The sequence below is a fragment of the Carassius gibelio genome, chromosome A16, assembly GCF_023724105.1.
Source record: "Carassius gibelio isolate Cgi1373 ecotype wild population from Czech Republic chromosome A16, carGib1.2-hapl.c, whole genome shotgun sequence".
NCBI classification, from domain to species: Eukaryota; Metazoa; Chordata; class Actinopteri; order Cypriniformes; family Cyprinidae; genus Carassius; species Carassius gibelio.
Genome location: NC_068386.1, coordinates 5,601,044 through 5,624,628, shown reverse-complemented (window position 1 = coordinate 5,624,628; position 23,585 = coordinate 5,601,044). Strand labels below are relative to the sequence as shown.

At 36.0% G+C, this 23,585-nt stretch overlaps 2 protein-coding genes across 4 annotated transcripts; one reads left to right on the top strand and one right to left on the bottom strand.

Annotated features, from left to right (window-relative positions):
* Positions 1-775: 775 nt before the first annotated feature.
* LOC128030416 (homocysteine-responsive endoplasmic reticulum-resident ubiquitin-like domain member 2 protein) lies at positions 776-8,261 on the top strand. Its single transcript, XM_052618031.1, has 9 exons — positions 776-983; positions 1,542-1,884; positions 2,775-2,852; positions 4,869-4,955; positions 5,107-5,246; positions 5,345-5,470; positions 6,389-6,712; positions 6,814-6,916; positions 7,659-8,261. Exons 2-9 carry the CDS (start codon positions 1,738-1,740, stop codon positions 7,833-7,835), a joined length of 1,182 nt encoding a protein of 393 aa, XP_052473991.1. The 5' UTR covers positions 776-983; positions 1,542-1,737; the 3' UTR covers positions 7,836-8,261.
* A 2,204-nt stretch (positions 8,262-10,465) lies between these two features.
* Positions 10,466-18,917, bottom strand: LOC128030413 (T-box transcription factor TBX20-like). 3 transcript variants are annotated; one of them, XR_008187889.1, is made up of 9 exons: positions 18,436-18,917; positions 17,118-17,352; positions 16,711-16,875; positions 16,178-16,286; positions 15,660-15,818; positions 15,295-15,370; positions 13,351-13,467; positions 11,499-12,669; positions 10,466-11,355 (listed from the first exon to the last, which is right to left on the bottom strand). XR_008187889.1 is itself a non-coding variant. In XM_052618026.1 (8 exons), exons 1-8 carry the CDS (start codon positions 18,560-18,562, stop codon positions 12,329-12,331), a joined length of 1,329 nt encoding a protein of 442 aa, XP_052473986.1. In that variant the 5' UTR covers positions 18,563-18,917; the 3' UTR covers positions 10,466-12,328. The 3 variants fall into 3 exon arrangements, 2 of the variants coding, with proteins under 2 accessions (XP_052473986.1, XP_052473987.1); XM_052618026.1 differs by having other exon boundaries at positions 10,466-12,669; XM_052618027.1 differs by having other exon boundaries at positions 10,466-12,669; positions 13,351-13,463; positions 15,294-15,370; positions 18,436-18,910.
* Between the last annotated feature and the right edge of the window lie 4,668 nt (positions 18,918-23,585).

Sequence of the window (23,585 nt, the reverse complement as noted above, 5' to 3'; positions counted from 1 at the left end):
TAAAAGAAGGGAGTAATCGTACACACACACACACACACATGAAATAAAAAGTCTATTTAATGACAACGAGATGGAAATAAAATAAAAACAAAGAAAGCAGGCTTAACTTATTCAGAGTCACAAGAAATTAATTTTAATGTAGCCTATCTTCAGAAAAACATTACAATTTTGTTATTGCTAGATAAAATGTTAGCAGTGAGTACTTCAATCAAAAAGTGTGACAGAGAAGGAAGTGATCCTCCCATAAACCTTTTCTATTATTTTACCTGTGAATTGGTATATTATTTATAATTCACAGGTAAAATAAATATGAATGTTTCATCTTCATGACCACAAAATGTGAAAATATTTGGAATTTTAACATATTCGGACAGTCAAATTAACGGTTTATTATGTGCAGTATTTTAAAGTAGACCTCTTTGGTCTTGTTAGGAAGAAAATATTTATGTGGTAACAGCCCTACTCTTCTCCAGTCTATAGCCTATTGTCAGTTAAGGCAACCCAATGGGATCTGCCTCGAGGAAAAATACGGCCTCACTTCTAAAAAAATATCATGCAAATATGTTTATTATTGCATTTTGCATCATAAATGCCAATGCCATCCAGTAACAAAACCGACTCCTTTGTATCATATTGTCCATATAAAATATGGAACTCGACCGGCTGCATTGCATCTGTTGGAATAGCTTTTAGAACCGTGTTGTTTTCTTTTAAGGCTCATGGAAAGTCATGAAGCCCAAATGTTCGGAACTGTCTTTTCTGTTCTGCCGTGCTGACGACATTTCCGGAGTCACGCCCGGAGTGACTCCATTTTGCACGAAAACAATCTTTGGGGAAGATTTTTTTTTTCACGGCTGCCTATATTTTTGTTTTTCTCTCCTGATGCTTGCAAAATACTCTATTTATTTTAATGTCAACTCATATTGGGCATTCTTGCTGTCTGTGGGATTAATGTTGACCCTGTAGCTCACCGGCTAGCTCGGGTAAGCTAGCTGGTCATTGTCGTCTGATGCTTGTTTGTTTTCTGTGTATTTAATAATTTAACAGAGAAACCTTTTTTTTAGCAATTAATATTCGTTTTCTGATCAAGCAGACAAACAGTTAATACGAGGCCACAATATGTGTTGTAGCGTTTTGTTTAGTTAATGTTACCTAGTAACGGTTACTAGTCTCGTATCTCTATGTCTGATAACTGTCACGAATATGATGCATTGCATTTATTCTCGTATTATTTCATAAATAATACATTTGTATTGTATTGTTATGTGTTATAATAATTTACTTTTGTTAAAAAACTTCTGCCATCGTCACACAAAAATCTGACACACAAAATGAAAATGTGGCCCTTTACAAAGCTGCCATGCTTGTGTTGGGTGTTAAGAGTGAAATGCTGAGAAATTAATCATTTAATTTCTATCTACCATTGCCAGTGGTGATTTAACAGGCCTGTTGGCATACAAAACTGGTATTTTATACAGTGTCAAGTGTCACTTTTTCATTTACAAGTAACATATTTCCTCTACCTCTGTTTTTCTTTATAGGCTGATTGAATGCATCCACCTGTTGCTCATTCCTTGCGCTGAAATTTGACTGTGGAGAGCAACATGAAGGATACTTAAACCGTTTATCAACCATGAATCAAGTCTGAGGAACCAAAATATCCCTGTCCTTGAACAGGACAACCGGTGCAGTGAGATTTTCCTGTTTCAGAGTTCAAGCGCTGCTTTATTATGAACCATGGACCAGGGTAGAGTTGACAGTCCCGTTACTCTTGTCATCAAGGCACCCAACCAGAAGTATGATGACCAGACCATCAGTTGTTTTTTGAACTGGACCGTAGAAAAGTTGAAAACACACATATCCAAAGTGTATCCTAGCAAGCCGGTAAGCTTATATTATTGTCAAGATTGTTATTCTATTATAAATTCAGTCAGTCTGTTGCCAATTATCCAACAACTATATTTATGTGAACAATCATATTAGGAGCATTGTCTTTTTGTTTAGTATTATGACCAAGTCTTAGTGTCTCACTAATCATTAGTGCAGTATTTTAAAGGAATAGTTCTTTCAAAAATGAGAATTGCTGAAAATTTACTCCCCATCAGGCCATCCAAGATGTAAATACGTTTCCTCTCCATTGGAACAGATTTGGAGAATTTTTGCGTTATATCACTTGCTCATCAATGGATCCTCTGCAGTGAATGGGTGCTGTCAAACAGCTGATAAAAAAAAAAACAATAATCCACAAAACTCCAGTCCATGTCTTGTGAAAAGTTAAGAGCTGCATGTTTGTAATAAGCAAATCATTAAAATGATTTTAACTTCAAACCATTAATTCTGGCTGTAATACAAATACTCCATCCATTATATTGCTTTCTTCAGTAAAATTTTTTTTATCATTATCATTAGGTTAAAGAGAATTCTATTTTTAAATCACAGAATTACCATTTTAGCTAAGGTTCGGTCTTTTGAAACCTATTTTTATGATGATTATAAATGTTTTTAGAAGAATCCTATGAAATTGCTTGTTGGTTTCAGGAAATGGCAGCTAGATGCCGCCGGCTCTACAGGAAAGATTGGCATTGCTGGTATTTTGCCCGAGAGCCCCATGCACAGCTGTGCAGTTCAGATTCAAGTTCATTATAAAAATTTTTTTTTACATGCTGACACTTATTTTATGTGATTTCAGTGAACACATTTTTAATCAAACCCTACCTTTCTTGCATTTAGACAAGCTTAGTTATAAAAAGTCCATGTTATGTTCCTTCTTTCAGTTATCCAAGGATCAGAGACTTGTCTATTCTGGACGGCTTCTTCAGGATCACTTGCATTTGAGGGACGTGCTAAGAAAGGTACTCCTCTTGTATTTTTTTTTATTATTATCAAATCTGATGCAGTATACAAAAACAAGTCAAATGTTTTAAAGAGAAGTTTGATGCCGCTTCAAACAGTTTTGAGTGTTTCTGATTGAGATGTTTAAAATACTGCTTTACTTTATAGATTCTAAAACGTGTATCTCATCATCATAATCTTTTATTTTTTGTTATTAGGTACTGGTATCAGGCCATCCAGACCCAAATGATCAATGATCATGGGTTTTTATTTTATCTTTTTACATTCTTTTATTTTATAACTAAATGCGTCTTATTGTGAACTGTTCATCCATGCATATGTTTCATTTTAAAAAAAATTTTTTTGAGTAATTAAAAAATTCAAGGCTCATTGTTATAATTTGTTTCACTGGGATGTATTTCACAATGCAGAAGAAAATAGCTGTTGCTACTTCCACTTCCTTTAAAGCTAAACTGTGACATGATGTTTTTAAAGCACTGAGAGATGACATAGTAACCAAAGACATTCGTTAAATTCATTTGTACATCAACCAACAACAACAATCAAAATCAGAAAGAGCTTTATTGCCAGGTATGTTTACACATGGGGATTTTGGTTAAAAAAATTTTTGGTAACAGAAGCTGCCAAAACACAAACAGAATGACATTAACTCTCACTTTCGTGATCGCACATACTATGTCTACACTATGAAGCAACGGTACTTGCCACATATTTTACAAGATTATATGTTTGTCAGTGGTACTGAGGATCTACAAATCATTTACCATTGTCCTATCTGTTATCTCTCCAGTCATTACACCGCGTCTACATCGGACGCGACAGTTGACATGTGGCGCCGCACCGTATCAGCTAAAGACTTCTACACTGGACGTGTCAATGCAACTGTTGAAAATGCTGTGAAATTTTTGTCAGCACATCATAAATAGAACAATGCAGCAGTTTTCTTTCAGGGATTTGTGGTGTCCCGCCGCGCCACATTCAGTGTAGACCGCATCACTGATTATAATGAGTTATATTGACTTATCTGTATAACTAATCTATATTATAGATCAGTAGTTCTATAGTATTTTGTGGCGCTGCTTGCATCCAGTGTAGACATGGTGTTAGGAATCATTTAGTTTGTATCCCTGTTAAGGATTCACACTTTGGTCACACAGGGGGTTCCTCCTGAAGTCCACTATTACCTCCACTGTTTTGAGCGTGTTCAGCTCCAGGTTGTTGTAGCTGCACCAGACAGCCAGCTCTTTAACCTCCTGTCTGTAAGCAGACTCGCTTCCGTGCTGGATGAGGCTGTTAAGTATGGTGTTGTCTGCAAACTTCAGGAGCTTAACAGAGGGGTCCTTTGCAGTGCAGCTGTGAACAGGAGAAAGAGCAGTGGGGAGAGAACACACCCCTGAGGGGCACCAGTACTGATGGTGCAGGTGCTGGATGGGAATTTTCCTAGCCTTACTACCTGCTGCCTGTCTGTCAGAAAGCTGGTGATCTACTGAAAAGGGAGGTGGTCACAGAGAGCTGAGTTAATTTGGACTGGAGGAGGTTTGGTATGATAGTGTTGAAGGCCGAGCTGAAGTCTACAAATAGGTTCTTCACATAAGCCCCTGATCTGTCCAGATGTTGAAGGAAATAATGAATGTTAACTGCATCATCCACAGAACTGTTGGCTCAGTAAGCAAACTGCAGGGGGTCTAGTAAGGGTCCAGTGATGTCCTTCAGGTGGGCCAGCATCAGTCTTTCAAATGACTTCATGGCCACATATATTAAAGCCACAGGTCTGTAATCATATAGTCCAGTACTACTGTCTCTGGTAGGTAATGTAACATGCTGACTGTAGCCATACAAATGACTCGGACTGGATTCAACTCTACAAATGAGACAGACTGGATGCAAAACTTGTATAGTGTCCACTTTAAAAGAATACAATAAACAACACTTTCTTTTTTTTTTCTCAAGTATTTGACCAGAGATCAGGTTTTTTTGTACTGAGTCTAATCACTGAATTTCTTTAACCCAAACAGCAAGATGAATACCACATGGTCCACCTGGTGTGTGCGTCACAAAGCCCCCCATCATCCCCCACTTCTGGCAATAATTCCAGTTCTTTAGTGAGTACATAGATTAAAAAAGAAATAGATTATTATGATACATAATATATTATCATGTCGGTATCCTTTTAGTTTCTTCTATTGAACACTAAAGAAGATATTTTTAAAGTTTTAACATTGTCTATTGTTCTTTCTCTTTTTTTCTTCATAGACATCAGACAGTGCTGGTCCATCCTCCTCATCCTCGACCCCTAGTCAGGAAATTTCAGCCAACTCTGATGGTCTACGGTACCGAGGGAACCCAACACAAACACATGGCGTCAATCCTGCCCCTACTGGTGTAATGCAGAGGTAAAGACACAAATGGCACTCTCAAATAACCCACTCAAAGCAAAATATGTTCAGTTGAGCTTTGAGGCCTTTAAGTTTCATTTTGGATATTTCATTAGGCCTGAAGGAATGCCTCTTCCCATGCAAGGTGGTCCTGCTGCTGGCTTCCCCGCCCATCCTATGTACATGCCGATGCAAATGTTTTGGTGGCAGCAGATGTATGCACGCCATTATTACATGCAATAGTAAGTTACTACAGCCCAGTTGTTATTAAATATGAGGTTAGGACCCTGGATAATCTATCTGAGCCCTCTCATGCTGAGATTTCAGAAAATAGTTGTGCAAATCATTGTAATCATACACGACAGGTCAAACATTTTTAATAATTATTAATAAAAAGAAGACTTTTATTTTATATATTTTTTAGGCTTACTAAGGCTGCATTTATTTGATCCTATATGCAGTAGAAACAGTAATATTGTGAACATTTTTTCTATTTTGAAATGTTTTTGAAATTAATTTATGTGATGGCAAAACTGAACTTTCAGCAGTAATTAATACTTTTATTTAGCAATTATAGCAAGCATTAAATTGATCAAATGTTAAAGACATTTATTATTGTATATGTCATCATATAGTGTATGCCGTTTCAACAAAAATATTTTGTTGATAAAATAAGCAAAAACTATTTTCCACCTTAAAAAAATATAATCAAAACATTATTAATATTTTATCACCAATACTAATTGATAAAAAGCACCAAACCAACATATTAGAATAATTTCGGTAGGATCAGGTGACACTGAAGACTAGAGTAATGGCTGCTGAAAATTCAGTGTTGCCATCACATTTGTGAATTACATTGAAATATTATTACAATAAAAAAAAACTACTTTTTATTTTAATATACTGTTCACAGTTTTACAGTTCTGATCAAATAAAAGCAGCCTTGGTGAGCATAAGAGATTTCTTTCAAAAAGCATTAAAAAAAAGTTTTACTAGTAGAGCAAATGCATATCTTTTTTTCTATACAGGTTTTTTTTTTCTATAAAGACAACATTAAATCAAAACAAACCATTTTTACTTTCCAATTCATTTAAATCACATAGTTCATTGATGTGCACTGTATTTTGTTCATCATTTTATCATTCACAATCTTTCAGTCATGCAGCCATGGCAGCCTCCCGGGCGTCCAGCGCGGCCCCATTTCCCGCTCCCAGTGCTGGCCCCGCCACTCAGCCGGCTCGGCCTAATGAACCTGCAGCCCCTATGGGGCCCAACCCTGTTCCTGAGGACCACCCTGCCAACCCCAACATCCAGATGAATGCTCAGGGAGGAGCCATGTTGAACGACGATGAGCTCAACCGAGACTGGCTGGACTGGATGTACACAGTGTCACGTGCTGCCATTCTGCTCAGCATCGTCTATTTCTATTCCTCCTTTGGCCGCTTCGTTGTGGTGATCGGTGCCATGCTGCTGGTTTATCTGTAGGTCATGTTCGAAATAGAAGCTTCTTGATAAGCAGAAGTTGACTTGTAGGAAGCTGAACATTCTATTTGCACTCACTGTCTCTGTTTGTGTCCTCCAGGCACCAGGCGGGCTGGTTTCCCTTTAGAGCAGAACTACAGAATCCAGGAGCTGGAGAAGGCCCTCAGGATGAGGCTGAGCAAAATCTGGATATGCAAGAGATGGTTAGTTATAGTAGTTGACTTTTGCCAATATTGTTGCAGATATCTAGAAATCAAGAAATACTGACAGAACAGAAAAGTTTGTAGACGTTGGATGTCTCAAATATTTATGTATATTATAATTTTTTTCTATTTTTAATGACTTGTCTATTTTCAAATGTGAAAAATTTAGATGATAATGGAATTGGTTTGTCTAAACTTTTTAAAGATGGAGCATATTGAAATTTTATATATATATATAAACCTACCCATCATATATATATATATATATATATATATATATATATATATATATATATACTGTATATATACTGTATATTTTTTTTAAACGTATTGTATTCCTGTGATGCAAAGTTGAATTTTCAGCAGCCATTACTCAAAAAAAAAAAAAAAATCTAAATAACATTTCATATTATACACAGATATATATTTATTTATTCACTTATTTATTCATTCTAAATGACTTTACTATCATTAAAAAACTCTTAACCCAAACTTTTGAACAATAGTGTATATTGCAAAATATATATTGTAAAATATATAAAAATTATATATTGTTAAGACTGTCAGGGGAGTACTGACATACTTCACAATTATTGCCTGATACCAGTAATCTTAGAATGGTCACACATCGTCCTAAAAAAATTTCTTGAAAATGATATACATCTTTCTCATGAACTGAAGTAATGGTTTTATATGTATTTTTATTAAACCTACCCATCATTTTTATTTTTTTCCTCCATAGGAGCGCATGATGGATGAGGGAATGGAGGAAGATGAGGGGGACAGCGGGGAGGAAGGTCCTGAAGAACCCATGAACGCAGACCCTCATCAGCCGGGCTTCCTCTCAGCCTCTTGGTCGTTCATCAGCACTTTCTTCACCTCCCTCATCCCTGAGGGTCCTCCACTCGCTGCCAACTGAACTTAGATCTCTCCACATTGTCTGTGGACAGTGGGGAGAAGAAATTGACAGTAGACATAAAAAATAATAATAATAAAATACAAAAACAAGTAAAAACATGGTCTGTCATGTCCTGGAAAGTCTGTAATGCTGCTTCAATGGTATTCAGTTGTCTCCCTATGCCAATGCTTTTCTTCCCGTCTTTGTTAACAAGTCAGGGTGAGGTTTCATAGATGTGCTGTCCATGTTGTTATGAAATACTTTATTTCTCAAGACTGGTTGATAAACATAAGAGCATAAGACTTAGTGAATCATGCAGTTACTTTAGTGCATAACTATTTTTCTCTTTCTTGTGTGTAAATAAATAGTAAATATTTACAGATATGAATATATGCATCTCATTAAAATAAGGTGTGTTTTTGAATAAAATCAGGTTTTGTTTTCTTATCACAGTTCGTGGTTTTGATTTTCTTCAGCTGGTCAACTGATGCACCACTAGTGGGCGCCACTGATTAAAAAAAATTACATGTACAGATTTAAAAGATGCTTCTGTTAATAACTTTTCTTACTCTCTTAAATATAACTTTTCTTAAGATTTACACCTATATATATATAGGAGTTACTCAGGAAAAATATACATGTATGCACTGTTTAGTCTTGAAACATTAATGAAAACGAAAAAAAAAATTTGGTTATTCAGAATGTGATGCATTCTATATGCTATAATATCTAAATACTATGATCTTTTATGTTATATTGTTTTTATATGACAACATTTAAAATAGATAAAGTGGTGATGCACCAAGTACTTCCGCCAATATTTTCAGTGGACAGATGATTATAGATAGATATTCAAGAAATAAAGGCTATCTGTTTTATAATTAAACCATTTTGTGTAACTATTGTTTCTTGAGGAAGAATTCTTCATGAGACATACTTGATGGCATTGGGAAGAGCTTGCACACATATGTATATGCCACCTTAAAACCACAAAGTCCCTTCTACATTCTGAAATAAAAGTTGTCATCTGTATTCTATCTTCAGCCCTCCATCCAGTCATATACAGACACTGGTGAGATGGACACAAAAAAGCAGACCATCATGCACTTCAGTGCCTTCAGAAAACCTCTGATCAAATGAAGATGGATTTTGTACAGTTCATTGTAACAACACAATTAATTATGCATGACAGAGACATTTATTGGGCTCATTTCACCCGGACTCCACTAAGTAACTGGACAAATCAGGTTAAAGTCTGTCTTTCCAAGGTAGGACAACTCTTATCAGGAGAACAGATCTGTGTCTGTCAGACCATGATTTCATCATGACTCCAGCCTATTCTAACCTTAATAAGAAATAAGAGAGTGAAAAAAGTCTCTCCAAGCATTCAAGAAAAAAAAGTGTTTTGTTTGACTCCAAAATTGAATCTAGCATCTAATTATGTAAATATTTTTCAAAAGTAAGTGCATCTATATGGTCAACCGTTGTTTAACAGAGGAAATAAAGAACATGGACTCTATTGACAGGGATGTGGCTTAACCTTAATTCACTGGCAAAGGCAGCAGACAGTTTTCCATTCCTGCCCATAATTGTGCTCCTTTTGTCTTTGGGATAAATTAGAAAATCATAGCGGGAAAGAAAAAAAGCTGAACAAAATTACATTAGACTTAGCTGGCAGTCCTTGCTGTGTAAATGACACTCTTATTCCTTAAAATGGACTTCCTGGTGACCTGTTCCTTTCAATTTATTTCTCCATAGCTCATGGCCTCAGATCGCCCTTCTCCTATCGTTTTAATCCAATCACCCTCTCACTGGATGTTATTTATTTGCTTATTTATTTTCAAAGGATGTAACTGATTTTTATCAGAGGGTAGAAGTGCCTTTTCTTCCTGGTGAAACGGTGACTAACGACCTGCTATCGATTTGTTGGTTTGTCCATGAAAGAGATGGCTGTGTGATAGAGAGGCCATCTTTATATTTAGAATTATGCTACAGATACTTCAGACATTTCCTGCCCTGCAGCATCATGCCTTACAGATAATGCATGCAGAATAATAAATAATAATTGGTGTCACCTCTGTGTAAGGTTACTCAGAAACAGGCGGATAATTGTTGGGGATTTAGCTAGCAAATCCATTTATGTGAACTAATCAATCAATGCACTGTTATATGTATATATATATATATATATATATATATATATATATACATATAACAATAAAGATTCTGAAGTGACAGAAAATTGAGTTTTGGTTGGTACAAACTGTGTTCTTAAAAAAATAAATTAAAACTTTTAATTGACTGGATATCAGTTCAGAGCAAATTTCATACTGTAAATAAGCTTAAAATGTATATTAATTTCAATATGCTACACTCTTTAAAATAAAGGTTCAAAAAAAGGGGGTGTTCACATTAATGCAATAGAAGAACCAGTTTTGGTTCCCCGAAGAACATTTTGGTCAAGATTTCTTAGTGTGAGGAACACTTTTGTGGAATTTGAAGACTCCGTGGATATTAAAGGTTCTTCATATGAACCATCAATGCCAATTAAGAGCCTTTATTTTTAAGGGTGTGTATATATTATAGCTATTTAATACAATGATTGTGAGGGCAGCATGAAACAACAATGCAAAAATCACACACTCACAGCATTATTTTGGGGTGATATATATTTCTTTTTGTTTACAAATAACATCTATCATTGCATCAAATATTACATTAGCCATATCTTTTTATAGCTGAAATAAATATATTGCACTTAAAAAAGGCATCAAAACAAAAATGGTCAGACATCTCCTTATAGATAGGATACAGCTGGTTTAGAAATACGCACATACATACATACAAACAAACAAAAACAGGAATAAAGAGAAAACATTTGCTAATATATTGCAACTCTGTCTGTTCATAACAAATCAAAGGTTGAAATGGTGGGCATTTTTTTTTACCAGCTTTACTTTAGACAACAACACATTCAATCTAAATAAAACACCCTGAACCCTGAAATGCAGAAAGATTGACTGAATATCTGTATTGTGTGGCTCTGTTTGTGTATTTATGCTTGTCTGTTCTGTTCAAATTTGAAGGATAAATAAAAACGGCAGCATCAACTTCCTCACACTTACACACACACACAGAAACACACACACTCCAGTTCCTCTTCATCTGCCTATTACAGCTAGTGCTGTTTCTCTGTGATCTGGTTACAGGATGCTGATGAATTGTCGTCGATGTGACTGTACAAATAGGAACACTTCAGCCACAAATCACCCAATTTCCCTCATTCCCCCGGGGAAGACGAGACTATTATTTAAAAGGTAGCCCATTATTTACAGGTGTAGACTTCCTGCAAGCTGGCTGATGACAAGCAGCCTCGAGTGGCTTAAGATCAGTTTCTGGTACTGGAAAGAAATATTAGCCAGTTCCAAAACCTGTCCATTTTCCTCTGGTTTTCTTGGTTGTTACTTGTAGAAATGGCCTCACATTGTCCGCTGGTTCATATCGGTTGCAGTTCACCCTCATCACACTGTTGTCTTTTAAACTAAAAAATGTATTGAGGGTGAGTAAATTATTACAGAATATCAATATCCTGGAGAACAGTCTTTTTAAATATAAAATACATTTTAATGCCTTAAACAGTTTTTAAAGAAAAGAAACTTATCAGAGCAGAAAGATAAAATCAACCTGTCCAGCATTTTTGGGTCCACATGTTTCCATCCAGTCCTGCGGTTTTCATATAGCACAGCGCCCTCTAGTGTCGACAGTTGGAACACGAGGGCTGAGTGGTTGGCAGCTCCACAGATACTGTATCGCATCATTAAGAACTGATAGATCACGGGGAATGAGAAAAGCAGTAGTCCAGTGTTACTTTCTCACTCATTTGGCGCTGGGTGGCGATAAAGGCAATGAGACGCATCATTAAAGAGATAGTTCACCCAATAATGTAAATGAAAATTCTGTCATCATTTACTCACCCGCACGTCATTCAAAACCTGCATGACTTTATATCCTTTTGTAGAACACAAAAGAAGATATTTGGTAAAATGCTGCCTCCCATTGACTTCCAAAACACAAAATAATACATTCTGAAGAAATCTGGCACCGAAACACCTTTTATGCTCATTAGCAGAAAGAAAGTCATACAGGTTTGGAAAAACACAAGGGTGATTAAATAATGAAAGAATTTTAAATTTTTTGGTGTATTATCCCTTTCAAGGTAGCATTATCACAGATGAATAGCAGATGAAGACGGATCTCTGAGTCTCTTATCAATGCTAAAAACTCATGCTTAAAGTTCTCTTTTACAAGAATCCGTGTCCGTTGGGCATTTCGTTCACCTTTTCTCCAGCACAACTGCGAGAAGCAGCACGTCCGGGTCGTTAGTCAATTCTGTGTATGTATTATTTACATGTGGTTCTTCCTTTCGTGAAAGCATGTTGTTTGCATGTGTATGGGTGGCGTATGTCTTTGCATGCCAGTAATGGGGAATTCTTATCAGGCTGAGGTGACAGGAATCATACGAACGGGGTCATGACTGTGGAAGAATGGCGAAGTCCCTGGATGGCGGCGTAGGGCCCCTGCTGGAAATAGTGGTGGTAGCGTGGCATGTGGAAGGAGGGGAAGGTCGGCCCGCTGCCCTGCATGGAGCTGGCCAGGGCGGATGGGGTGAGAGGCATGCCCAGTCGACTGTAAGGGGGTAGAGAGCCCTGGATGGGGTGAGGAAGAGGACTGGCCAAGGACGCTGTGCTGGTTCCGATGGCAGACAGAGACTGAGGGTGCTGAAAACCCGAGAAGCCAGACGTTGTAGTGACCCAGGAGCTGAGGGAGAGGTTGTCTGATGCGGTGAATGCTGAACCTACAGGGGAAGAACTGAATTAATTATTTGTACCATACAATTAGCATATTTACCATAATGTTAAACATTTTTTTTGTGATTTTTACAGCAAAAAGACTTTACAATAAAAACTTGTAAATGAAAAAGGAAGTTTTTGCAGCGATGCCACAGAAGAATCATTTTTGGTTCCCGATAGAACTTTTCAGTGAACAAGTCTTAGAATTAGAATGAAGAACATTTAAAAAAAATCTAAAATAATTTTCTTACTTCAAAGCACCTTGTGTGTAACGGAAGTTTTCCAAGACTCTTAATGGAACTATAGATATTTTTAAGAGTATAAGTGGTTTACATTACATTATGTGAAATTTACTTTTTATTGTAAATAGAAATAAAACTATGAATTGCCATTAGTGAAAAACTGTACTGGAAAACTGTGTGACACATGACATATGATTACATTTTATAGTACTTTTTTTAGTTTTTTAATACTACCACTTATTACCAGTATCATGGTGGTTTATCAGTAAATATTTAATTACAAAACATAAATTGGTATATTAAGATTATATCACTTGTTGTAAAAACTACAGGCATCCTGAAATACTTTACTGTGAATTTCTAGCATTCACAGTTGCTATTTTTAAGCAAATTGAACAGAATATTTCTAGCGTACAGTTTACTGTTACAGGAGGGTTTTCTTACCTCTACTGTGTGCAGAGAGCCCATCTTCACCCAAGGTTTCCTCATCACCAGTGTAAGTCCGAATGGGCGACCGGGCGTAAGAATGCTTGTGGATCAAACTCTCAACACTTTCCCTACAGCAAAACCAAAAGACAACAGCCCAAAATATATCTCTAAATCCACAACTGCTAAAAAAAAAAATCTTTTGATCTGGTTAAATATCCTACATCTAGTGCATTTTAATCAACTAAACCATTTTTTTTTTCAAGGCGTCACAAAATATTTTCTCATTTAAAGAGATTCCAAATCTCCAAAAATGAACACAAAAGAATGTTTTAACAATTTTTTGTCCATAAATTTAAAGCCAGTGGGGTTCAAAACCAGACTGTGGGTATGAATTACACATGTAGAGTGTCTCTCTGCAGCTTTGTGAGTTCAATGAATCAGACAGGTCATGCTTGCTTAAACAACAAGGGCATACAAATATGTTAACACACAACAAGTGCGTAGAGAGAAGTGTGTCTGCTAGCCTTGCTGTAAATGCATTAGCTCCTGTTAGATTAGACTCCTCAGACAGGCTGAGATGGTCTGCATCACAAGAGCCATGCGTCCACATTAGCCTCCCAATTAGGTTAGGAAAGTGCAATATCTGTCAGCAGCGCAATACAAATATGTGTGTTTTTATCTGCGACGCGCTCCGAGGAGAGGGGCCTACAGCCCTACAACTTGGGTGGCTGTTTTCAATCAGTCACGGGGCTCAATTGAATTACGCTGTGTTTTAGTGCAGTGCCCGACTCCAGACTAATGCGATTTCTGCAGCTCCCTGAAGATCAATTGATCAGATCTAATTCACAGCCCTTCCAAAGAGAAAAAGAAATAGAGAGACGGAGAGAGAGATGGAACAGGATGCATTTTTGTGTGGTATTTTTGGCAGTCATTGACTTTAGTTTGTTCTTTCGTTGGGGTTCGAAATGGAACTCGCTGGCAAATGTTTAACTGGAATGCTAATTTGAGAGCACGTCGCCAAAACCGGTCATTTCCAGCAATTCTAGCTTTATCAGATTTTTTTTCAGGCCATCAGTGGTTTTGCTCGTGATTCTTGGGTCAGAAAAGAGACCATTTTTCTTGTATTTATATATGTCAACATTGACTAAATAAAAATATATGGTATTTAGTTTAGAGATCTCATAACACACATTTAACAGCGAGCAAAAAGTGCATTATTAAAAAATATAAAGCAATAAAAATAAATAAATATATGACACCAAGGGGGAACCTGCAACGATTTCGATATGATTTAAATTTTATATTCGTTTTGTTGTGTATTTTGAGAGCACGTTTCCAAAATCTTTTTTTTTTTTTTTCAGCATTTCTAACTTTATCAAGCGATTCGATCAATTTCAAGTGTGTTTTCTTGTGGTCATCTTGTAAGTTACTATTGACTTAATTAAATATATAGGGCATTCAGAGGTCATATAACACATTCAAAGGTGGGCAAAATTCATAAATATATGAAAAGCAAATAAATAAATAAAGGCCTACTATAAAAAGCGATAAGCTGAAAATGTTAGGCCTACCCTTAGAAGCTATTTCTAGCTGATCTTAACAAAAAATAAATAAATAAATTTGATGAAGCCTAGTAATTTAATATTATATAATATTATGATAATATACATTTTTTCTACCTTTTTGCTATATTATTATTATTGTTATTATACTTCAATGTATTTCTTAATTGACCGCATGAACCACACTCTTAAATTAGGCTAACGTTTTTTTTTCCAGCTTTTATTGTACCAACCCGCCCACACACGTCTAGGTCTAATGAGACTAATGAAAAGCCACTTGTGCACTTGTTAATGAGTTTGGCTGAACGTTTCCACCACACACACGCTTCACTCCTCCCACACTGCACGAGCACGGGTCAGAAATCAACACGCCACTAGCAGCAGAATTCCTCATACCTCTCAATATCCGTGAGTCTGGAGGAGTCTCTGAAGCCTTTAGCAAAAGGGTTGCTGTCAATCTTCAGTTTGGTTATCTGAAGTGAAAATAGGACACAACTAAATTAATCCAGCAGCTCTGTTCCTCTCCCACTTCCAGTAAATTGTTCTGCTAAAATTGAATCAATTTTAAACAGTTGCCAAAATATTACTTTTTAAAAATTCAAAATAGTAGCTACTACTATTTACAGAGGAACCGATTCATAAAAATAGCCAATGGGGGAAATAAATACTCAAAACATAAGTTTTCTTGCACAAATATAGGCTACTACAGGCTTTTCTAGGTGCCTTGCAAGGGGATTCGCAAACTGGTTGATTTGTACTCACCAGCTGGTTCTGGTAAGCAGTGACTGCAGTGAAAACTGTCTCAGTGAAGACGAATGTACGAAACTCCTCAGACTTCAGATTAAGAAGTGACGCGGTGTGATCTTTCTTCTTGATGATATGAACTCGGGGTTGGTACTTGTGCATGGAGTTCAGGATGATCTGTTAAATAAAGTGTGAGAAAATTTGAATTTATGTGATGCAGGAAAACTATAAAAATATAAATGTAGCAATTATTTATTATATATTATTATTATTATTATTATTATATAATTATACTATTCTATATCATGTATATATATATATACACATTACTGCAGGCATTACTATTTAGTAAAACAAAACAACAACAAAACCTATTATGCCTCCTGTAGGCTATATCCAAATGTCATATTTGAATTATCATCGTCAAATTATTTAAAAACAAAAATGAAACAATTGATCTTCACAGGCAAATATATTTTCTGTAAAGCCACTTGCGTTTACAAATACAAATCGTTACAGATTTCGTTTCTTCTTACGTGACCGTGCTGGTCCAATTCGTTGTTTGTAAGCTTCACTTTTTCGAAAGAAACCATTTGTTTCAACAGCTGTTCTCCTGTAAACGGCGAATCTGGATGCACGTACAACCTGTAAAATTATAAGGGAATACATTAGTATATGCTGTAGATCCGTTTGAATGTGCTTTATGTGATTCGATTTTCATTAATTTTATCCTTAAGCTATAATTAGCATACATTTCACAATATTTATGTTTGGATTTGAATCTAACAAATGACTATAGGCTAAATATATATATATATATATTAAGTAAAAACATAAAATAACAGAAGGTGCTAAATTCAAATCTAATTGAATTAGGCTACACGTAGCGTACAAAATCAAAGTGAATTACCACACCAACTTGTATGTAGGGCCATCTAAAATAATAGGCTATGTTTTGTAATGATATATTCTCTTTTTAGTTTCACCGGCTGTTCACGATTTGTTGATGATTTGGCAACTTAAGCAATCATAGCAAAACAACGCATAGAGGAAATGTCAAGATTCTTACCTAGCTGGTAAAGGTGGATCTGCCTTTCCCGCCACAAGCCACGAGGATCTATGATAGGCATATCGATATCTCTTATTGTCCACCGGAACGATGTCCATTAGTACGATATATTTGGCGTCCGGATCCACTCCGGAAAATGACACACGTATTGTCGGAAACATTCGTCTGTTGAAACAACATCAAGTGGCTTTCAGAGACTACACATAATTTTTAGATGTTGGTTCAAATAGACAAATTAGCTGAAATAGCCTATTTTAGATGTTGGCTATACTGACAACATAGGCATGTCCTTTAAAAGAATATGTTAAATGCGTCTATAAAGATGGCCTAGGCCTAGGCTACTAAACAAATTCGTCTACTGGTTTGAAAATACTGATAAATAAAAATAATTTCTGCTGTTTTTTTACCTTCCAGATTTTGTGATAATCATTTCCGTGCCGAGTTCGTGGAACTTGTCCCACAGTTCTTTGGTCTCGAGGCTGCAGGAGATCTTGGCCATCTCCTCGCTGGGGACGCCGGGGCTCGTGGGGATGAGCGGCTCCGTACATAACGGAGCGCCGCTGCCGCTGAAGTCTCCGTGGGCTTCCAACGAAGACAGGTCCCTGATGTTTGGATGGCACGATGACTTCTCTACGAATTGTTCTAGAATTAAAAAAAGAAGTAATTAAATATATATGTGCGCCAATTGATTGCAGTTGGTGTTACAAAAGGTTTTCAAGTCAGGGACTAACATGCAGATATTGGTTTGGTTCTTAAAAAAAAAAAAAAAATCACACATTATACCGTTTACATGATTTGCTTTAGTTATAAATATAGGCTAATAGAATATAAAAGCCTATATGAAATGTAGAAATAATATCACTGCATGTAGAAACATAACTGATAAAGTGCAATTATTTAAAAGTAGCCTATATTAATAATAGCCTAAAATGAATGGTTTTATGTGCTTAAATATTTATTAGATATGTATATTTTTTTACTGTTATCATTTTATCCTGAAACGTAATATTACAAACGGCACAGAAATACTAAAAATATTCCAATGCAGTGGCCATTAAACCCACAAATATTAATGTTTTTAAATCTTACAGTTACTGACAGGCAAATTAGACTTCTCTTTTATTTTTATACTGCAAATATAAATAAACTGTTAGCCGTACGAGATGGTTTGTCGTTTGTTTTCCTAGAAAATTAAATGTTCATTTTGATTTGCCAGGAAAGTGTGCAAAAAATAAACAAACAAACAAATAAATAAATAATCTTCAAAAACCAACACAAATTGGCCAAATACAAAATCTGACTTTTATATTTAATGTTTTCCTTTATATACTTTTTATAAAAAAGTTTAATAGAATTACTCCTTACACTGTCAAGTCACAATTACCCCATTTTTTAAATGAAATTTAATACAATTAAATGTATGCATTTAGAAGACGCTTTTATCTTTTATTCAAAGCGACTTAAAGTGCATTCAGGGTAACATTTTATCTAACGTGTTCAAATGTTAAAATATTTACTTTTTACGACCGCACAAGCTCACGCAATTGTATAACCCACTGCCAATAAACAAGGTTTAATTAAATACTCGGCTATTTTACTAGGTTATATTTTCCTTTACATAAAACTGCTGGAGTTTGACACTGATACGCCTCGCGCGCAAACTCACGTCACTGCTGCAAAACAAGAAAACACTGCTGCTATCAAATCTCGTTGATCTGCTCTCACCCAGCGGCTTGATGGTATTTTCCTCCGACTCCTTGTCTTTCGGTTTCCCACTTGACATGAGTGCGGCTATGGAGAAGGCATTCGCCCTTGAAGAGAGCTGAGGCTTTGGGGAAGTGGTGTACTCCATGATGCGAGTGCTCAAAACTATTCTCAACAGCACAAATATCCAGATTAAGCCCCGAAACGACTTTAAATTGCAAGATGATAATTGAGTAAGGACTAAGAAGATTGCAGGCTACAGGCTGTTCCGTGTGTTACTTCCAAATCGGTTGGGACATTGTGTGTCTCGCTCCAGTCACCCTCTAGCTCTCTTGCACATGCAAGGTTTTCAAAGTAAGTGTTGGACACTTGCAGTCCCCTTCATATCACTAGCCCCTCCGTCGTGCACAGCCATGACCAATCGTTGTGTGGCTTCTAGATCATTGGTTATTCAACACCCTCCACTGTATGGTCAGCTTATTTATAAATCCTACTACGATGACGGCTTGGCTGATGAATATTAATTTATTCTCGTGACGTCGACCTTCCTGAATTGCTGAAAGAACGAATAGATTTTTGGGAGAGGCGTGGCTTACCAATATTTAAGCTTTGTGACTGGCCACCTCAAGGAACATCACAACGACATTATTAATATTCATGAGTTCACCAATAGTGATTACGCCAAAAGGAAAAATAAACTTCATCAGTTTCAAACACGTCACATCTGTCTACACCTGTATAAACTTCCATCATGCATGAAAACTTAAATGTACACATCTTGTAAGGGAATGTTATAGAAGCCCAGCCTATACTTCCTTAACATGACAAATGTTTTATCACCAAGCTATAATTAAACTAATGGTATTTGTTTTATTTGTCCTAAGTTCCCACATTTTTGAGTATAGCTATGACATAATCCATTACTCAGAACATTTATCTCCGACAAAAACACAGGTCCATCCAGACGTTTTTAAATCATTAATATAGCTATTTAGCCTGTTTTAAGTTAAAGTAAAATTATATTGTAAGAATTGTAAACTCGCCAGTTATGCTGCTATAAATATAAATGTTGGAAAGAGAAAAACAACATTTAGGCCTATCAGTTTCTTGATTTTGTTTGTAACGACACAGTCCTGTCTTTACAAACCAGTGAAAAAACTAATCAGGAAATTGATATAGGCCTATTTATTAATTTGACTAATTAGTAGGCTAACCATAAATTAGAACGGAAAAGTCCAATCAAAAGTAAAGAAAAAATACTAAATAACATAAATAGGCCTTATCTAAATAAGCCTATAGTTGTATTCTATAATTAAATAAATTACAATTATTACTAACCTATTATCAATGTTTTTATGTTCGTAGATTCAGCAACATTACTTATCTGATTTGTAACAGTTATGTTTTTATTGTTGTTGTTGTTGTTTGTTTCTTCTGCGTTATTCTTTGAACTTTTGTTAGAACAAATCCTGTCTAGACGCCACCTCAGGCCACCGCTCTCGCTTGATGCCAAAACTGAGACACAGGCCCTTTGTCAAGTCTAACACTTACTTATGTCGATCAAGCTTGGTGAAATCATTACTGCAGATTTTAACTAACACGTTTCACACAAAAAGCACTGGTCTGTCGCGTTAAGCCTAGCCTGGGTTCAGCTGGTCGGCTGTGGCATTAACATTACATTTACATTTAGTCATATAGTCATCACTTCCTGCGCGTGCTCGCGCCGAGTGAGAGTCAGTATATATAAATATTTAGGCCTATATATATTAAAAGCTCTGACTCTTGTGTTTTTTCCGCTTGAGGAATCACCTAAATGTCACTCTCTCTGGAGAGACGCAAGAGCCCCAGATCTACAGCGTTTAAACCCATTAAGGCGACACTCAAATGCAAATCCAGTGCTGCAGATATATTATAAGGGACCTTGGCTGGAAAAAAAAATTAGATTACTGTGCAATTGCCAGCGGATAATGTGCTAAAAGCTTTCCCACTTAGCGTAACTCCTTACTGAATATTATTCACACTTTCAGGGCCGATGTGCCAGCCGGACCATGGCGAATTTTAAAGCTAAAGCCGAAACATGCTCGTCAGGTGCAGTGTTGCCATGTCCGCTTTTTATAAGCAACTTTGGATTTAGGCTACATAGAGTCACGGTTTTACTAGTGCTTGGCAAAGATGTGACCAACCAGAAAATCATTTGCCGAATATCACCTGCTGTTTAAGAGCAATAATGTCATTATTAATGGTTGTAGTTCCCTCTTTATTCTGTTTATTTATTAGGCTAACTTATGATTAATATCTACAGTAGTCTATGTGTGCAACATTTTCTTTATTATTATTTATTTTTTGTTGTTGTTTTTTAGTTTAGAAGATATGATTATTGGACTAAAACATTGGTATTAATTTAACAATTTACATTTACATTTATTCATTTAGCAGACGCTTTTATCCAAAGCGATTTACAGATGAAGACAGTGGAAGCAATCAAAAACAACAAAAAGAGCAATGATATATAAGTGCTATAACAAGTCTCAGTTAGGTTAACACAGTACACGTAGCATGGGATTTTAAATAATATAATAAATAAAAAGAAAACAGATAGAATAAAAAATAAAAAATAAAATAATAGAGCAAGCTAGTTAGAGGTCTTTACACATACACACACATACATATACAATTGCATAATAAATGAAAAGAAAATAGAATACAAAAAGATTAGAAAGGTAGTTAGATTTTTTAAAGAATAGAATTACAATAGTGATTTAATAGTGATGTAATTTAGCATTGTTTATGCTTTATGCAACTTTAAGCTTTTTATGATGATGATCCAACTAGCTTTTTTTTATTGCGACATCTGGCAACACTGGTCAAGCGTGGATTTCATACTTGGAAAATAGGAATCTAAACAGGAACTGTGTTTAAAACACAGGACTGACGGAGGCATCTCGGGGATTGCTTGCTATATTACGTCTCAAAAAAAGTTTGACATTCAACTGGCCACTGTTTTAATAATTTCTGTACATCAGACGGGAGATAATATAACGTTGGTGAGCATAATTAAGACTTTGGGATATAACTAATGTGCTGTCCTTAATTATTTATAGGTAAACACTGTTGTTATGATTTTTTTATTGTTCATTGTTAAGGAACTAATCCATCTAAAGTAGCATTAATTCCATGCATTTATGCCCTGTAGGCCAAATCATATTGCCCACAAGCTTGTGAGGTTTTGAGGATCAGTATAGTGAGTTATATGTTCCCAACATTATAAATTATTACAAAGTCTTAAATAATTGATTTCAATATTTTATTAAGGCCTATATCAGTGCTCTTCAGTGTAGATGTTGTTTGAGTGAAAATAGAGAAAATAATTGATCATAGCTTCTCCACCTCAACATTAACAGGTCATGATCATCAGAAGAAATGCATATTGTTTATTGTTAAAATACTGAAGTATTATTATTTAAATAATTCAATATTATTTAGTCAAGAATGCATATATGTATATATACGCTAAATATATACCACATAAATGACTATTGAAATCATTTTTGTGGACAGTTTTTAAATCCACTTGACTTTTTGTGCTGTCAGACTATTTTAGATTTCATTTTGTTGGTGTTTAAAAAATATTGTATTGCTTTACACCCATAAAGAAATAGGCAGCAACAAAATAAATGTCAACATTTTGTTTCCATTTATGCATATTCACATTAAATGTCTTTTTTATCACCATGAAGTGTGAATCATATTGTCAGTATTAAAATTCCTGTTGGGCCTATATGTTAAGTGGATTAATTATATTCAGGATTAATCCAGAGGCGTGAAATACAACAATCATCCTCCATTCAGACGGCTCAACAGGAAAAGGTCGGTTTCGGTCAGCTGTACTAAGTTGCGGTCAGCTGTACTAAGTTGCCATGGTTAGTAATGACCTTAAAATTCTGTTGCATCAGACTGGTTCAAAGAAAGCAGAGAAGCTTTTCCAGTTTTCACCCGTGAGAAGTGCCCCCATATTCCCCCTTGGCTTTCAGGCAAAGGCAAGCCTTTTCCGAGCTGGCCAGGCTGACAGGCATGCAGTGGCTGAGCCAGTGCCTCCGTTCATATGACTAATTAGACCAGCTTCACGCTGCGCTGTTCTTTTTGATGCTGCACCCTGGTGCTAATTGCCACGTCCGTCCTGGGGCACATGGAGGTTGAGTTCAAATGCAGCACCGGCTCACTGCACTCCTCTACCCCGCTGTCTAAACGGCCCCTTCTCAGACTTTTTTTGCCCTGACCTGGGCCATGACTGGAGCCTGTTGGGGCAAGCTTGGGATTATGTGGAGGCAATACGAACTGTAGAGGAGAAGTGTTCAGACGAGAAGGAGGAGGTGTAATGCCTAGAGGGTATTAGACGTATCTCAGATTAGGCTCATTAAGGACTGAAAAACGAATGAGGTGTCTTTGCTCAAGCAGGGTTAAATCAACCCAGGAAGTCTGAGTCTGACCTCTTGCCTTCTCATCACCTCAAACCCTTCTGTTCTTCTCGCTTGTGGCAGTCATTTTTACAGGGACCATCAGAGGGGAAGACAGTCCCAAGTAAGAGTGAAAGTCATTAGTCTTGTGTGAGTGAGTAAGTGAGAACTTGTCAGAGTGATGCTCATGGTTTAGTTAACACTGTGATGTCACAAGTACTGCCGCTAGTACTGATGGATGTGGTTTCAAATAACACACCGTCCATACCTTCTGCTGTGGTTATTGTTGATTCTTTGAGTTAAATTATTTATTAGGGATAAAGAAAGACAGCTTTTTCTCAGTTTTGAACAATTGTTTAATTGTTGCATTCATCCATTGTAGTGATCATATTTGTATTACCATAAAACAGTGGTTCTCAGACAATGGATGGTGACTGGCAAGTTAATTGCCTGATTATTAAAATGAAAATATATAAAATATATTCAAATGAAAAAAAGATCAAAGTATATTCAAATAGTACACATTACTTTTCAAACTTTACAGTAAAGAAATGTACACTTTTTATTTCTATTTCAAAGAAGTGCTTTTGAACTTTCTATTCTTTAAATAATTCTGGAAAATGAAAAGGTTTCCAAAAAAATATTAAGCAGCAAAACTGTTTTTAACACTGATAATAGTAAGAAATGTTTCTTGAGCGTGAAATCCTCATAAAAAGG

Excerpts from the sequence above, each read along its gene's own strand:
- LOC128030416 (XM_052618031.1), top strand. The coding sequence starts at position 1,738 with ATGGACCAGGGTAGAGTTGACAGTCCCGTTACTCTTGTCATCAAGGCA. Across the intron at positions 4,956-5,106 it reads GCAATAATTCCAGTTCTTTA|ACATCAGACAGTGCTGGTCC; the intron begins GTGAGTACATAG and ends TTTTCTTCATAG. Across the intron at positions 6,713-6,813 it reads GCCATGCTGCTGGTTTATCT|GCACCAGGCGGGCTGGTTTC; the intron begins GTAGGTCATGTT and ends TGTGTCCTCCAG.
- LOC128030413 (XM_052618026.1), bottom strand. The coding sequence starts at position 18,562 with ATGGAGTACACCACTTCCCCAAAGCCTCAGCTCTCTTCAAGGGCGAAT. Across the intron at positions 17,353-18,435 it reads AAATACCATCAAGCCGCTGG|AACAATTCGTAGAGAAGTCA; the intron begins GTGAGAGCAGAT and ends TTTTAATTCTAG. Across the intron at positions 16,287-16,710 it reads GATCCACCTTTACCAGCTAG|GTTGTACGTGCATCCAGATT; the intron begins GTAAGAATCTTG and ends ATAATTTTACAG.